Below are 19269 nucleotides of genomic sequence, written 5' to 3' on the forward strand. Positions count from 1 at the left end.
TTGGTTTTTGAAAAACTTTTCAATAACTGATTTCGTCAAGACTACAGAATCATACTGAATTCACAAGGCAAATCCTCATTATCACTAGTATGTGAAGTGAAATCTTTCGTGGAAATGAATTATTCATGGGGAAAATTGGAGTGAATCACCAGATTTGGGATTGTATTTGGAAATTCCTTACACTGTGTTGTAATACCTTTTTGGAAATGTTTGTGTTTTAAAACTTTTTGTAGTTTGGAACCTTGTTTTTCTATTATTCCTGAATGAAGGAAGTAATATCCTAATTCCACCAGCAATGAGATGCTATTATGATGTGTCGACTGTTCCCTAGGATATTTATGAACGAGAGAAAAATAATTTTATTTATGAATAACATTTCGCTTTCATAATGAACAATATTAAGCACAAATTAATCTCCTAGTCAAGATGATATCAACAATCGTACATGTTACTGAAGGATAAGTGATCAAATATTTGAAGAGGAAGATTAATTTTGATGTTGCGGAAAATGATATACATTATACCAATTTACTGATTCTATTCTTATGAACGAATTGCTTTATCTACGTGTACATTCAATATTTTATCTTTATAAAACAGTTCTTGAGTACAAGGATAAGCAAAGATTTAAAATTTATTAAAAAATTTTACCGGTTCAGTACTTGAACTATTAATGCCATAAAAAGATACCCATAGTACGTGAGTATGTGATATGAGCTTACATTGGTACATCACTTTTTCAAAAAACAATACAATACTGCAATTGGGACATTGAGATTTAGTCTATAAACCGCGATGATAAAATAAAATGAAATTTATGTAATAAGATAAAAAAGACTTTATGTAATAAGTTGCTTTTGACCAAAATTCTATCTTATTCATACATGCACACATTACAAGTACAATTTGAACATAATCGAAATTGATAATATCAACTATTCAAGCCTTTGGGCAACTAAATGAAAAGAAAAACAAATTTAGTTTCATTTTCAATGTATATCATTTATAATATCATTACCATGTGACAGTACATTATAGGGCTTATATTTATGAGTACCTATGGGAATATAATGATATTGATAGAGAATAATCAGCATTCATCTTTCAAAAATAACTTGTAATATTTATAATATCCCATACTTTCAATAAAATTACTGTATAAAAACTTGAGCCGTATATATCAAACCATATTCATACTGACTTTTACATACAAGGCTTATAAATATAGACTTGCCAACTGCGGGTGATTCTCAGAAATAAGCAGACAACAGAAAGTGCAATTTTGATCAATTGTCTCGGAAGAAGGGTTCATTGTGCTTCTAAACTTTCAATTATTTGAGATGAAAGAGCATTTCCTTTCTCACTCCAAAAGCCTAGCCCAAAGTGGATAATTCACATGGCAATGCAGTCATGACAAGTTAATTTGTATTTGGCAATGTTTCAATATCTATTACTAGCTCGAATATATAACACTCTAATACTATATTACCATATATTTTAGTTATGACAAAAAATTGCTCTCCACAATATTCAACAGAAATATTAATTTCGATAATTTGGTCATTTTGAAGATGATTGAAGTATCACTGTAATATTGTTTTATCTAGAAATATCAGTGCATGATGTAAAATTACAGGAGCAAAGATAAATCCAATTTTTGAATTGATAAACATATGAACGTGTTATTAGCCTATTTCATGAATACTTTTTCTATTGATAACAATTAAGTGGATGGACTCTTGCTCTCAGTACCATGAAAACTTGGGAAAGTGATCTAAATCAAGCATTAGTTTTAATGCCATATATTTAGATACAACTAGCTTATTCCATTCATTTTGAAAATCGATTACGCTTAGAAAAATATTTTTGTAGAGTGAGATTTGATTGTTGAATAAATCCGGAAATTGTAGATATTTTTATCATATTTACGGTTTTGGCAGTACTATGATAGGGAAAAGTGATTCAAGATAGATTTTAGACAACTGAGCTCGTAGAGGATGAAATTAAGAAGTATTCTTTTCCATAAAGAACGGCAGACATGTACGAAGCTATCACAATACAGGAGCATACAAGCAGAAATGCATTTGAAGGAATTTTACATTAATAATTTTAACCTACTTGGTTTGTATTAAAAACGGCAATAACAATCAATATTATGAGGAATAGATTAGTGATTAAAAACTCTTCATATAATAGATTAATGATGGAGAATCATGACACAATAGATGTTTGATTGTATGATAAGAGTGATTTGCATCAATAAAAATCAATCAGCAAACAGCATAGCCACAAAGAAGAAAGAATGGCAAAAACGGCATTGCGAACCTCAATTATTTTCTAGTTTCTAGTTTGTGGTTGACTAGCCAGTAGTTTATGCTAGCATGAAGGAGTGTCGCAAAGAAGCAGCAGCACGCAAAGAATGGCATTCAAACCAACTATTATGCAATCATTGCTCCTACAGTGCTCCAAGCAGGTGAAAGGAGAAAATTATCAAATTTCTTAGAATTTGAATGAGAATGAAGTACATTTGGAATGATGAGTCACACAACTTGAAGTGAATGAAATCAATATTAAAGGTAACTATTTGTAATATTGATAGAACAAGTTATTTGTGATAGGAACAAGTGTAAGGGAATTGTAAAACTGTATTAAAAGAATGATTTCAAGTTATTAACAAGATTGATAATTGGATCAAATTATAGGGTCAAAATCAGATTATAGGATTAAGATTAAAGGATCAGATTTTTGTCGACTGGATGTGAGCAAATAATGAAGAAATAGTAGACAAACCACCATAAATTATTATTGTTTTAGTGTTGTATTACTAAATTATTGTACTATTTTTTGGGACTGTTCAAGGATATCAAGTGATAATAAATTAATGGAAGTGTTTCAATTGGTGAGTATCATTCAAGAATAGTGTATAGCATCCTTGAGTATCATTTATCCTAGTTTTCACAGAATACTAGGAATAGAATTATTACTTTAAAGAAAATTAAAAAAATTAATCATTTCTAACTATGCTAGATTCATAACTCATTAACAATTACAGTAAATTTTAACATTAACATATTACAGTAAAATTTGCATTAAAGGTCATTAAATACAGAAGCTACTGTTTATTTATTACTTCAATCTCAAAATTCTATACAGTATCACCATAACAAAATAACAGTTACCGGTATAACAATAAAGTCAAAGTTGTAGATGACTGTATTTGAAAATCGACTGGGTTGCCTACAATAACTGCACGTCAACCGCAGAATTACCGCATAGTCGTGCTTGTTCTGGTATATAACCCACACACAGACAACAGATTGAGGAGTTAATTCACACTTTGCCTCGGGCAACATAAAGAGTGTGAGTCTAGCACACAATGAAGAGGATAAGCTCGTTAAAAAGCAGTTTCAAGCAAATGACCTAGTAGAAAAGTAGCCTTGATAATGCTGCCGGCTTCAAGCAATGAATTTGGAGATTCTGTCCAGAAAATTGATCTGGCTTCTAGTAATAAATTTGGAGATTCTGCCAAGAAAATTGATCTGAGAATGTTCTATTTATTTTGAGAGTTTGGTCACGGTCTGATGAAAACTGGTTTACAAAATTATGGAATTGTACAGATTTACTAGATTTGACTATCAATCAAATACGAACAAATATTCCCAACTTGCTTCTATAATAACATTGTGGATCATAATTTGTTATATCATTCCCAACTTGCTTCTACAATAACATTATAGATGATAATTTGTTATATCATTCCCAACTTCAATTTTGAAGTGATCACATAATATCACTTGAAGAATGAGTTCAATTCAGAGACGAATAAAAAAAGAAGAAAATTACAACATCCTTGGAACAAGTCAAGCAATTGATAGTGGATGAGATAGAAAACAGGTAAAAAGTTATTTGAGAAATGCCGACTCCCATTGAATGAATGGATAAGATTGACCTTTGAATTATTATCACGTATTCTCTAAGTAATAATAGTTTTTGTACAACTTATTGGAGGACTAATCAACTGATAATGTTTTTCCAAATATTATTTTTGATTGAAGAGATACATGAATGAGAAAACAACGAAGGGTATGTGTAGGATTGAGAATTAATGCCAATCATAGATTGTGATGGAGGTTGGACTGAAGATTGGGGATTGAGAGAGAAAGAAACAGCTCAAAATGAGGAACTTGGAAAATATGGAATGATCTTGATTGTTTAGTGTTTGAGTGTTGATTGTTACATCAATCATAAAAATAAGAATTTGGCATCTAGCCCCCCCACACACAAATAAGGTAACCTCGCAAAAAAAGGTGTCGTCAGTCGCTATATTTTTGAACACTGCTGGATATTTTGGGACCCCTAGGAACTTCCAAAGGAAGGAGGTCCCCTAACTAAGGAGGGGGTCTCCTACATCTCGAGGAAGTCCCCCAACTAAATGGATTTTATTTTTGTATAATTTTAAATCAAGTTATAATAATTATGTAATTTTTTTAGTAATGATGATTATTTTTATTTTTTTTCTGTAAGTTGACCACGAATACTGGGTTAGAGTGGTCAACTTAGTTCCTACTTTTTTAAATTGTAATTTGCTATGTTTTTTTGTTAAAAGGAATCAATAAATTTCAGATTAACAAAAAGTAGAAATATAAAATAGAATGTCGCATAATATGCGACATATATAATATGCGATATATTATATCTTTCTAATAACCTAACAAATCATTATAAGAGAGTTGAAAAGAGATGTCAGTAATTGGTTGAAAATAAATAATTTAGAAATATAAAGATAGGCATCGATTCGTATGGATGATAAGATTGATTTTGAAAATCTTTCTAAGAAATCTAGCATATTATGACAATACTGAATAGGCCAATTGCATTTTTCCAAAGCTGTCACGATTCCACGACATGTAAGAACATTATTTCGCTCATGCGATACTGTATCCTTCTCCTTCTACTTCTCCCTAACACCCTGACACCGTGCCCTAACCTTTGCGATAAATTGGATCAACAGAGCCTCAGCCCTAGAATGGAAGACGCCCGTGCAGATTCACTCCAACTACCAGCATTCGTTGAATGAGGAGCATACATGCTATTTACACGGCTTGCTGACAGATTGAAGTGAATCTCACTTTAGTAGCCTCTATTATCAGCTAGTTACTGACAGCGCGAATGAACAGCTGTTTCCCAGGAGAACAGGAGCCAACGGTAGGCAGTAGGTCAATTCCAAGGGACCAGATCGATGCTCGAACCTTCGTGTTCCTGCTACAATACTATAGATATAGCTCTATAGTACGGATAGTTGGCGATATATAGGTCACACCACCCGCGAAAAGGAAGTCACGAAATAGGGGTCAGAAATTTTCACGGAGAGTATGAATCCAAAGTCTAAACAACTGGAACTGTATCATACCATAGAGAAAGGATAAGCGTAAGTTGGAGTCTATTGGTTTGTTTCTGATCATATATAGTGCATCTAATGTAAATCTATACAACTGAAGCTAACTATATTACAATAAACATCTGTAAATATACACATTGCCCATGTAAATACACATTGTAAATATACACAAGCACATGGATGAAAATATATAAAGATACATTCTTCAATTTACAACTATTCATTACGAGCTGCTAGTTAATGAACCATTATCTGGAAAGCCTTTTCAAAGACATAGTAGTCAAATTCTATGTTTGGTCTAATAACAGCATAAACTGTTACTGTTGGTTTATCTGTTAAAATAAACTGTTAATATTTGTTTATCTGTTAAGATAAACTGTTATTCTTACTGTTTATCTGTTAAGATAAACTGGCATTCTTACTGGTTATTCTGTTAAGATAAACTGTTGAGCCAGTTACATACACATCAATTTTTGTCCGTACGATATTTTACCGTCCTTATGAATTCTATCAGATTAAATGGAACTTGACAAACATTATCTGTTTGGAATAATCTGATAAATTTAAAAGGACGGCAAAAAATCGTACGAACAAAAATCGGTGTGTGTGTGTGTGTAGAATGCCTTATACACAAACTCCTGGTGAGTCACTTTTAGATGTTATGCATATCTTTAACATCTTCAACATGTGAGTAACGACATGCCCTGTCCTCTGTCGTTAAAAACTTATAACAATATTGATTAAATCATACGTTACTGTGTTGGTAGTTATTTTCATAAATATACTGTACAATCCATGAGATATATAGATGTATTAATAAGTTTTATAATATAAATTGGAACAGGATACAAACGACATAGATAGATTAAAAACACTTGAAAACTTACATTATAATCGGAAATTTTCGAGGAACTGAGTCCCCTTTCTCGACCGAGCAGGGAGTGGTGACCACTCTTAGAGAGAGAGAGAGAGAGAGAGAGACAGACCACTCTCTGCTCGGTCGAGAAAGGGGACTCAGTTCCTCGAAAATTTCCGATTATAATGTGAGTTTTCAAGTGTTTTTAATCTATCTATGTCGTGTGTATCCTGTTTCAATTTATATTATAAAACTTTCACGTGTTTTCTGTTATGTGCTACATGTATTAACTAGTAGTTCTGTGAAAAGTAGACCTCACGCAGTATTCTCATCCACAAGTACCTGTTGAAACTATAGACCTTATGGAAATACAGCAAAGACTGGCTTCTCCACACATCTGTGTAATCACTTGTCAGCTGATTTAAGATGAATAATTCTAAAGTCTAATTTTCACTCTTATATTGGCATATGAAGGAGGCTCCTTTTTCCTTTTATATTATCCTTGAAATGTAAAATTTCCAAAAACCTTGTATATACGTCGACGCGCAATTAAAAAAGGAACATACCTGTCAAATTTCATGAAAATCTATTACCGCGTTTCGCCGTAAATGCGCAACATATACGTAATATACATAAACATGCGCAATATACATAAACATTTAAACATTAAGAGAAATACCAAACCGTCGACTTGAATCTTAGACCTCACTTAACTCGGTCAATAAGGATATAAACATCCGAAATAAGGGTGGGAAGTGACCTGATATCATCATTGTTATCGCCCCATCAAATCCAATAACCTGAATTTCTCCCCATTCATTGACAAGACTTATTGACTAGCGATGATTAATTTCAATGTAGGCTGTTCGATGCGAGGACCGAAAAGATTTTCAACAATGAGGAGCCAAGTTATGAATGTATTGATTGGCAAGACAAGGAAGTTACATTGCTTGTTATAAGCTAGGGAAGGAGGTTCTAGTTCTTCTTGATGTAAAATTGAAATTAGAAGGTGAATGAATAAAGAAGAATGAAAAGTAGCAACTAGTAGCGACCACTTTATAGCGATACAGTACTCTTTAACTTGATATCTAGGCCCAGTTTCTAAGACACTTTTCAAATCTAATGTATCATTAAACCTATAGATTTGATGATCCATTAGAATTAATAAGTGTCCTAGAAACCAGGCCCTGGAGTTATAGTATTACAAAACAAATAGTGAAGTAATTCAGAGCACAATACAGTAGGTTAGCATACAAAAATATTTATTCAAACCGCATTAAAATACTTGAGTAAACAAACATAAGTTGGACTGTAATAAAATGTTTATTACAACTTGACAGTCAACCAAATAAACAGTTAAGGTTTTAGTAGTTACTATACACCATTATGGGTATCAAATGTATCAATAAATGGAGATCCATGAGAGAAGGAGATTGTAAACAAAATAATAAACTAGTAAAAATGAAACATATTATGTGTGCTTTTTTCTGAACGTCAATTTTTGTTTATGGAAGACGGACCTCTAAATACTGAGAGATAGCACACCATTGTACCATCGCTATCAAATAATTGGACAAGAGGTATGGAATAGTTCAGCACTTATTCACAACAACAACTCTATCTAAATTGAGGATTAATGTTATGATCAAAAAATTGCATTAAGATAAGCAGAAGTAAGATTACAACTAAATTCACGTTGAAGGCAATTTTCTTCACCAAATGAGTTTGAAGATACTGAGAAAGTAGGTTTTATTGGCTAATTACTGAAGTTCCACTGCTGAATGACAGTTTATCAACATGAGAAGATAATAAGCAGGTAGCCTACTTACCTACTGACAAGTATGAAATCAGCCTTATTATTACAAGCAAAAGAGTATATGACACATAAGTAGGCCCAATAATTGTCATTGTGAAATTCCTGTCACTGATTGTGGCGAGTTCTACTGATAACAACTGACTTATCAGTAATTATGTGAGAGCTTTTACCATGTTAATTTCCAGTTATCGTTCACAATAATTACTGGAAGTTGTGTTTTGAAAATTCCTTGGTATGCAATCCAATGCATCAAATGTGCTGAATTAATTATGAGACTGGAGGTCTATTTCTATTTCAGTTCCACAATTCTTCTTGTATTGAGCCCTTATACTCCATTGTAGCCTACATCTTCCTAAAACAACAGCCAAGAATATCAATACTATGTGTGTTAGAACTTTTCTTTTGGAAATTCAAGTGGTAACCTAACAAGTCTGGATTAACCTAGGTTTACACTATGTAGCAGAGCTATGTTGTATGTTGTATTTTTTGGAGATGAATAAACCTCCAGTATTAGGAGGGGTTTAATATACATGTAGCTCAGCTATATAGCTCTGCTACAAGTTCAAAAAGTTTCTTTTCTGCTACAAGTTTCTTTATAACTAAAGAAATGTTAATTTTTAGTGAGAATTGTACCGTAAGATTCTACATATTTTTCACAAATTTTACTTTAACCTTTATTTTTTATAAATAGTTGTTGCATTTTGTTATTCGAAGTCAAGATTTTTTAAATAACTTATTAGCAATATAGGTTCATAATTATGAATAAAATAAATCGATTAATAGCTCGCATTATCTCAGCTTATTTTCTGTATATACGATTAATGAAAATGATAATGAAACAATTTTGTACCAAAAAGTGAAAACCAATATAAAAGATTGACACAGATTGTGATTATGACCACAATATTGGAAGCTAGTGAAAAAACATTTTTTGGATTTTGTGATAGATACACGTGGTAGAAACAGTAGCATCCATCACATTGTGTCAAACCTGTTGCAAAGTTCATTGAAAGTGTGATGTGATGGCAATCATCTGGAAATGATGGACAACTCCAATTTATTTCGTAGATAGTCTTGTACGGGGATGTTCATTGGATGTCAACCACCAATTTAGAACTCTTCATTTTTTATGGATTCTGATAGGTTCGTCCATAAAATAGAAACATCAATACCGTACTCAGACAGAATATAACCAAAGAGTATATGACCTTAATTATTGTATATGTAGTCCGATCCAGGATTAGTTAATCATATTCGTGTGAAATTTACACAATAATAAACTTGATAGAAGATGATGACGCGCTGGTAGAATTGACATGGCTTTAGTTGCCTGCACACACTTTTATTAAGATAAGGCTGGTATACACGTGATTATTTCCTGAGAGGGCGAATTTGGAACCACTTTTCAAACTGGAAAAATACAGAATAGGCTACTGATAAAATAAATGTGGTATAAGTTATTTTTCTCTGAGGATGACGCTTACATGAGACGTAGGATTGTACGTGGGCAATGAGAGGTATGATGATTCGAGATGAAGGATCCTCCAGTATTAGGATTTGTAATCCAGGATTTGATATAACTTGAATAAATAATTTTAATTCTACCTTAATACTATATTCCCATCAACAATTGTCAATCCCAATTCGATAACCCATATCGACAATCTGCTAATAATTCTGAATTGGATTGATGTTTTCATATATTTTTGTTAATAGGAGATCACTTGAAAATTGCAGTTTGAATATATTCTTGCTAATAGGAAATCACTTGAAAATTGCAGCTTGTACAAGATTATTTGAGCGTGTATGCTGTGCTATAATATTGTAGTGACAGTGACATGAGAATCTCAAGCCGGAAACATATTGTACGAAGAAGAATCAACAGTCAACAATGCGCTAATAGATATGACGCAAGTGTGCATTTCAATAAAGGTCCACGCCCACATTAGCAATTGTTTAAATTATGCTATTTTCATACCGATGAATAATTTGACGCCTGTTTGGGCAATTTCCCTACCATATTGAGATAAAAAATACACTTTTAATCAATAATTTATCTAATTAGCCTATTATAAATGTAAGGCAAATACTCAAATTAATCAGCTTGTTGCTACTTAACTGATTTATTTTTTCGATACAAAAATAGAAAGGATCACAGGCAAATTCCTTTACGAGCCCTAATGACATATCTAATAGCATAACAGTACAATGAAAAAGGAAAATAACATAAATATAGAATCGCACTTTATAATATCCACAACGATTCAGTATAACTATACTCCGTACAAAATAACTTTTGACTTGGAGGAATATGCGGCGCAGAGAAATGGAGGGAGATCAGCCAATTACTGTGATGGATAGTCATAGGTAGAAGTGCAGTTGCCAATTTGTCGTTTACAATCAATCGACTGAAGGCTTTCACAGAAGAAACTCTATAAGTTCAACATGACCGCTTGTATACTCACTAGAAATTAGAGAATGCTGGCCGTTTCAGAACGGCAACACAACCGCCGTTGTATTCCTACCTCTGTATGCCTTCTCTGCTGCGCATGTCCCTCCCAAGTCAGAAGTAATTTTGAACGGAGTATAATAAGATTAGAAGAGAACGATATTTGGGTAAGATTCCGTGAAGTTAGTGAAGGGGTATAGTATGATCACTGAAAACAACATCAAGCATACCGGAAATTGGAAATGTAATTTCAAGTTTTCTATCGAATTTTTATCTACTATCTGGGCATTGAGGTAAACTGGGTGTTGGCCAACTTGTAATATAATATTTCTCATACCACAAATCTGCACGGTTTTATCTATAATAGATCTCAACACAGAAGCCGATTCAATAGAAGACTTGACCGGTGAGAGTGAACGCAACGTGAGTTGTGTGCTAAAGACCACATGCCTTTTATAGCATGCTATTCTCATTACAATATTTCTAGTAAGAGACCACATCGCAAAACTTCACTTGCCTTGTTGAAAGTTTCCGCTTTCTATTTAATCTTCAATCTTTAGCTTCTAATTAGTGCTTTATCTAGCCTTTTGGTTTGATCAGTTTAGTGAAAAGCCTACAAAATAGTGCGACCTTTAATTCCACTTAATTGTCATTTCTTCATAAAATTGACATATATTATCAAAATACTAATATAACCTGGAAACATAGGTCCAGTTTAAAGTTCACTGCAACTGTCATTAGTTTCGCAAATACCGTTCAATATATTATAATGTTTACGGATTGCATAGGTTAGGCAAGTTAGCTAATATACTTATACCAGAGACGAATAGTACGAGGTATCTCTAATAGTATATTTATTATAAATAGAAATAAAAATCACAGTACCCTTTTTTGAATTCTTTTATCACAACATTCATGCCATTTTCAAGTTATATGAAGTAAATTATATTTACTTCATATCATGAATTTTGAAACATGTTGTGATAAAATAGTTCAAAAAAGGGTTCTGAAATTTTTATTTCTATTTATATTACAAGTAACCCTATACAGAAAAAAGAAGTATATTTATTCCATGCTTATAATTATACGTGCATATAACTTATTTGTACTATTGTACATTGCACAAGACAAAAAAAAATGAAACATAAAAATTCGATGTGTTTTCTATGAAAGAGCCTTAGCTCATACAAGTTGGTTGTACATTTACGTCAATTGAGAAGTAACAATGGACAAGTCAATGAAAAAACATAATTTGTTTTTTTTTTTTGGGGGGGGGATAATATACTGTGTACATGTTGAAGGTTGAAAAATTATACAAGACAGTGAAAGAAAATAACAACATTTGAAAAGTGCCAATTTAGCATGACAATTATGAATTAAATCGTAATTTTACCTGACAAGCAGCTTAAGGAAGCAGCCAAAGCCACGGCAAGTGGCCACCTCAGCAGTGTAGGTGACCGTCATGGTTGCTGGGGGCGGGAGAGAGCGGAGGCGGCAATAGTCGAGGGCAGCAGAGGCAGCTCACTTCGCTAGTCCTCTAGTCGCCGCCCCTCATCCAGCGAAGGCGGCACTGCCCCCCTCCTGTACATTGCACCACTAGCGTCAACTAACGATTCCTGTCCCAACACAAAAATAAAAACTATCATCCAACGGGTCCAATTTGTACCAAGGATAAACGAACAAGTAGTTGTTAGTTGTTAATAAGGTCAAATATCATACATAATGGTATAGTTATCATTGGTATATAAGTATTGTAAAGACATAATCACTGTACAGTATGAAAATGTCATACTACCGAGTAGTTATAATAATTCGGAAATGCTGTTGGGGTTGTGAGATTGAAAAAGATCGTAGCAGCTTCAAAGGGTTTTCAACCTTGATTGAATTAACCATAATTTGATACATTAAGATACTTAGACCTAATTTTAGTTTATTCGAGTTCGTTTGTTGTAAGAAAAATAAAAATATTTAGATACTAGTAGTTCTGTGAACAGTAGACCTCGCGCTCAGTAAGTAACATTGACATGTTATGTTTTCTCAAAAATTAATAGAAAATTTATCAATTTAAAATGTCTAGAAAAAATCGTAAATAAACATAGAGCTTTCTGTCCTATCGTACCTCGTACCGTGCGTGACATGTCGTCTCGGAATGTGAGTGTGAGCGCTGTTATCAGGTCTGGCTGCAACTGTCTACAACGTTGATGGAAAGATATATTTTCAAGATGTTCGATGTTTTTGTACGGGTAGTATTACAATCAGATAGCTGATTTATGATGAATAATTGTATAGTCTGATTTTTACTCTAATATTGGCGTATGAAGGAGGCTTCTTTTTCCTTTTATATTATCCTTGAAATGCAAAATTTCCAAAAACCTTGTATATACGTCGACGCGCAATTTAAAAAGGAACATACCTGTCAAATTTAATGAAAATCTATTACCACGTTTCGCTGTAAATGCGCAACATATAAACATTTAAACATTAAGAGAAATGCCAAACCGTCGACTTGAATCTTAGACCTCACTTCGCTCGGTCAATTATTAAACGAAAATCCCAATTGAATGCTGTAAATCACCCCGAAGACTTTTGCCACTGCAAATATTGACAACAGGGTAAACAGATAGATGGAAATTCGATGAGCGCTACTATTCAAAGATGATTTGTCTGCCCGGGAAACGAACCCGGTACCTCCTAATTGTCAGTCAGGAATGCTCTATCCTTACACCAAACTGACAATCTCTGGATGGATAGCAGAGCTCATTTCATACGAAACCATAGCGGCCACCGCCACTCTACAGATGGACAGAAATTAGAAATTTGCATTTGTTCAAAAGCTAATTAATAAATATTATTATTTATAGCATTTAATTGGGATTTTCTTCTAATAATATTTATTAATTAATTGGCATTTGAACAAATTCAAATTCTAATTTCTTTCAATATGTATGAAAATATTTGAATTTTAATCATCAAATCATTCAATTTCCATCATTCAAAAACTTATGGCTTTCACAAGAATTTGGAGTAATAAGCTTTTGAGAGTTCAAATAAGTGAAGCAATTACTTTGAAGCTTTTTGTAACCGTTTTTGAATAACATAACTTATAAGTTACAGATGGAATCAAATAGAGAATGCATTTATTCAAATGCTAATTAATATATAATTATTATTCAACGAAAATCCTGAATAAATGCTGTAAATCACCCCGAAGACTTCTGCTACTGCAGACATTGACAACAGGGTTTAACAGCTGGATGAAAATTCGATGAGAACTACTATCCAAAAATTAGTTGCCAGCCCGGGAATCGAACCCGGTACCTACCAATTGCTAGTCAGGAATGCTTACCCTTACACCAAACTGACCATCTCTAGATAGCAGCGCTCATTTTATACAAAGCCGTAGCGGCCAACTAGTTACAGATGGAATTAAATAGAGAAGGCATTTATTCAAATGCTAATTAATATATAATTATTATCTAACGAAAATCCTGAATAAATGCTGTAAATCACCCCGAAAACTTCTGCTACTACAGACATTGATAACAGGGTTAACAGCTAGACAGGCCCGGCCCCAGGGGGGGGCGGACCGGGCGGCCGCACAGGGCGGCAGATTTTTGGGGGCGGCAAATTTTAAGGAACGGAAAATTTTTAAATGCGAATAAATAATAAATTCAATGTGAATAGTAAAATTTTATAAGAAGCTTTTTCCAAACTCAAGCTAATGAAGACATATATCTAAGATCAACAATGTCCCAGGAACGTCTGAGTGATCTAGCGAACATAAAAAAGCTCAGTCCCTAGATCTTGAAGAACTGGAGAAGGAATTTTCCTATGCAAAGGTCAGACGAGTTCTACTTAATCGAACAAGTGTGTTGAACAAACTCGTGTTGTAGCAATTGTAGTTTTGATTACTTAGCAAGTTAAATAGGCCCAATACTCTGTTGCAGTCTCTTGATTTGAAACTACCGTCTTAATTATGTTTTCTTATTGTGTACCGTATCTGTTCCGAACATAAAAATAGTTTAATCAGATATTTTGTGTTACTGTTCTAGTCCAGTCAATTTAAGATTATAGAATGAAAAGTTTAGAACACAATTTTCAACTCCACAGCTCTTTTAAGGATAGTAAGAGTATTAGCATATCAAAAGTCCTCACCCCTACCTCATGTGCTAAAGGAGTGGAGGTGGTTTGAAAGTACCATTTTTTCAATTTTCTCATATACCTCGGAAACTATGCATCTTATGAACATTTGTACACTGTAAAAAATTGATGCTCACAAAATTACCAACAAGTTTTGTTCTCTACATTTTCTTCATATCTCTTATCGTTTCTGAGATATCCGCTCTTGAAGGTGAGACATTTTTTTAAAAAACACATCTGCCTCCAATTTTTTCATCTTTTCGACCTTATAATTTTTGAACGATTGATGAAAAAAATCCGTTTGCTGATTATAAGCTGGCGGAGCATCAAATTATCTCCAATTAGATGTATATTTCCACTATTTTACGCATTTCTCTAAGACTGTTGCAGCAGTTTTAGTGTTGAGAGTGAAATTTTCTGTTCAGCAACAATAGATCAGTTGACAATGAAATTTGAAGGGAATGTTTGGAACTCAATTTTAGACTTTGCAGCTTCGTTGACACTAGTTTGGAGGTGAGCATATCAAAAATTCCAACCCCTACATCATGTGCTAAAGGGATGAGGGTGGTTTGAAAGTTGCATTTTCCACTTTTACTTACATGCTTATATCTTGGAAACAATGAGTTCTATTGACATAATCATCCACATAAAAATGAAGCTCAATGAATTTCCTTCAAGTTTTGTTTTGTAGAGGTTTTCAATAAATATGATACTAACTTTTCGAGATATATTTGTTCTAAAGTGATTCATTCTCAAAAACCCAGTTTTTCTTCCATTTTTCGCTCTTTCAAGTCTTTTAACTTCTCAACAATTGATGAAAAAAGAATGTGCTGATTACGAGATTTTAGAGCATTAAATTATCTTCCATTTCATGTATAATTCGACTATTTCAAGCATTCCTATACGACTGTTGCAGCAGTTTTAGTTTTGAATGTCTTGTTTGGTAGGAAGTTTAGAAACACCCCCTGTGTTCAGTTCCGCAGACGTTCCAATAAGTACTCAATATGGATGTTCATACTGAAGCACACTCCAATTTATGATCACAGAATAGTGTGATATTCGAAAAAAGTCACTTGTTGCAAATCTTGATATTTGACTCTCAAACCTAAAACTGCTGCAACAGTCATAATTATGGGAATGCGTGAAATAGTCGAATTATACATGAAATGAATGATAATTTAATGCTCTACAATCTCGTAGTAAGCACATTCTTTTTCCATCAATTGTTGGAAAGTTATAAGAATTGAAAGAGCGAAAAATGGAAAAAACTGGGTTTTCGAAAATGCATCACTTTAGAACATATATATCTCAAAAAGTATCAGATTTATCGAAATCCTCTACCAAACAAAACTTTCACTCTCAACACTAAAACTGCTGCAACAGTCGTAGGGAAATGCGTAAAATAGGGAAAATATACATCAAATTGAAGATAATTTGATGCTCCGTCAGCTTATAATCAGCACGGATTTTTTTCATCAATCATTCAAAAATTATATGGCCGAAAAGATGAAAAAATTGGAGGTAGAAGTGTTTTTTTCAAAAAATGTCTCACCTTCAAGAGCGGATATCTCAGAAACTATAAGAGATATGAAAAAAATGTAGAGAACATAACTTGTTGGTAATTTTGTGAGCTTCAATTTTGTACGGTGTACAAATGTTCGTTCATAAGATGCATAGTTTCCGAGATATATGAGAAAAATGAAAAAATGGTACTTTCAAACCACCCCCACCCCTTTGGCACATGGGGTAAGGGTGAGGACTTTTGATATGTTAATCCTCTTACTATCCTTAGAAGAGCTGTAGAGTTGAAAATTGTGTTCCAAAATTTTCCCTCCATACCTTTATTTGAGCATTCGTTGCCTGCACTTATTCCTCAATATTTATATTTGTCAAATATTTGTTTAAATGTCATTTTTAACTTGAAAAGCTGATAACCTTCGGGCAAATTTCCAAGTAAACAATTATTAGACGGGATACCTGGTGGTGGTGGGGGGGGGCGGCGTTTGCCGATTTCGCCCAGGGCGGCAAAGTCCCTAGGGCCGTGCCTGCAGCTAGATGGAAATTCGATGAGAACTACTATCCAAAAATTAGTTACCAGCCAGGGAATCGAACCCGGTACCTCCCAATTGCTAGTCAGGAATGCTTACCCTTACATCAAACTGACAATCTCCCTAATAAACTTGAACTTACACCTGACTAGCAATTTGGAGGTACCGGGTTCGATTCCCGGGCTGGCAACTAATTTTTGGATAGTAGTTCTCATCGAATTTCCATCTAGCTGTTAACCCTGTTGTCAATGTCTGCAGTAGCGGAAGTCTTCGGGGTGATTTACAGCATTTATTCAGGATTTTCGTAAATAATAATTATAACTTATAAGCCTTAAGATGGACAGCTTTTTCAGAACCTAGACAGTAACGAAAATGAAAGAATTGTAAGATTACTATGCTCTATGCTGTATTAATCAAAATGTTTTCTGCCAAATATATCTATTTTTAGGATCTGGGATCTAGAGCACAGAACGAATGTATTCTCTGGTTTTGATGTTCAAACGAGGATTTTAGCATTAACTTCTGACTACTAATTTTCCAGATATGATGCATTATTTTCATCTTTGAGGGGACAAGAGTTTCCCCTTGCGGAGGATGAGTATCAAATTTCACCTGCCCATTGTTTTTAAAGTGAATAACCTCACTTTTCACTGATCTCACTTTCGATGAGGTAGAGAGAATTGCATTCAATAACGACAAACGACACCGCCAAGGTCACCACATTGTGACTGACCACCAGAGACAAGTGACATACATTCAATTCAGGCGTGAAATCCAGTGTAACGAACGTAGAGTCTAAAATCATAGAATAATGTATGGCCGTATTTATTAACGATTCATAAATCGTTCAGGAAAGAAATTTACCTGAGAACGATTTTGGTGGTGCTACAATCGTACTGATTGATAGCATAGAGAAAGGATAAGCGTATTTTGTTTCTATTTGTTTGTCTCTGTTGATAGTGTAACAGCGAATTCCATAAGCGTCATGAGAGGAAAAATTTCCCCAAATAATGGAAAATTTCCCTTGATTAAATTTTGTTGTTTTGCTCTACTACAAGAATTTGTCTTTCCCGAACAGGGAACAGAAACATGTTCAGGGCCGCGACATGAAATTGGCACCAGCAAACAGGGACAAAATAATCAGAAGTGTTGAAAATAGACTAAAGTATTCATTAGCCATTGTGTGAAATTATTTTACAATAATTCAAGTCATTTTCACAATATATTTGATTTTCTATCAGTTAACTCATCAATGCTTCAAAATCTATACATGAATGAAGTATTTTACGATATTATGAGACAATTGATATGATAATATGATTAGCGAAAAATTTAATACCGTATTGTTTGTTACTACGAGCTGTATCTGAGTAAATAGTTTCAAAAAGAGAGAGTGAGCGATTCGAGACATTGAGATTAGAGTTTTCGTTAGTTGTCTTTAGTGATGGTTGTCTTTAGTTGTAGCTGTATCTGAGTCGATCAATATTTCATAAGTTCATTTTTTTATGAGTCGATCAATATTTCATAAGTTCATTTTTACTTTCCTTGCCCTACTACCATAGGTAAGGAAAGTATTGCTTTCCAAAAAAAATTAAGGTACCCCAATTTCAAGTTTTCTATACGTTTCAAGGTCCCCTGAGTCCAAAAACATGATTTTTGGGTATTGGTCTGTGTGTGTGTATGTGTGTATGTGTGTGTGTGTGTATGTCTGTGAACACGATAACTCCATTCCTAATTAACCGATCGACTTGAAATTTTAAACTTAAGGTCCCTATACCATGAGGACCCGACAATAAGAAATTCAATAAAATTCAATTCAAGATGGCGGAAAAAATGGCGGATAATTACTAAAAAACCATGTTTTTCACGTTTTTCTCGAAAATGGCTCTAACGATTTTCTTCAAATTTATATCATGGATAGCTATTTATAAGCCCTATCAACTAGCATAAGTCTCATTTCTGGGAAAATTTCAGGAGCTCCGTAATATTCTTGAGAAAAATGGCGGAAAATGACTAAAAAACCATGTTTTTCACGGTTTTCTCGAAAACGGCTCCAACGATTTTCTTCAAATTTATACCATGGATAGCTATTTTTAAGCCCTATCAACTGGCATAAGTTTCATTTCTGGGAAAATTTCATGAGCTCCGTAATATTCTTGAGAAAAATGGCGGATAATGACTAAAAATCCATGTTTTTCACCGTTTTCTCGAAAACTGCTCTAACGATTTACTTCAAATTCATACCATGGATAGATATTCATAAGCACTATCAACTGGCATGAGTATCATTTCTGGGAAAATTCCATGAGCTCCGTAATATCTTGAGAAAAATGGCGGATAATGACCAAAAACCAGGTTTTTCACGGTTTTCTCGAAAACGGCTCTAACGATTTTCTTCAAATTCAAGCCATTCTTCAAATTCATAAGTCCTATCAAATGACATGAGTTTTTTCCTTGGAAAATTGCAGGAGCTCCGTAATATTCTTGAGAAAAATGGCGGATAATTACTAAAAAAACATGTTTTTCACGATTTTTTCAAAATAACTTGACCGATTTTTTTCA

At 33.6% G+C, this 19269-nt stretch overlaps 1 protein-coding gene across 1 annotated transcript in view; it reads right to left on the reverse strand.

Annotated features, from left to right (window-relative positions):
- Positions 1-19269, reverse strand: part of LOC111057254 (bestrophin-4) — a 55408-nt gene that overhangs the window by 22880 nt on the left and 13259 nt on the right. Inside the window, exon 2 of the mRNA XM_039423244.1 lies at positions 11913-12135. Coding sequence (XP_039279178.1) covers positions 11913-11983 — 71 coding nt within the window. The 5' untranslated portion in view covers positions 11984-12135. The remainder of the gene's footprint in view (positions 1-11912; positions 12136-19269) is intronic.

This window comes from Nilaparvata lugens, chromosome 3 (genome assembly GCF_014356525.2).
Source record: "Nilaparvata lugens isolate BPH chromosome 3, ASM1435652v1, whole genome shotgun sequence".
In the NCBI taxonomy this organism is placed as follows: Eukaryota; Metazoa; Arthropoda; class Insecta; order Hemiptera; family Delphacidae; genus Nilaparvata; species Nilaparvata lugens.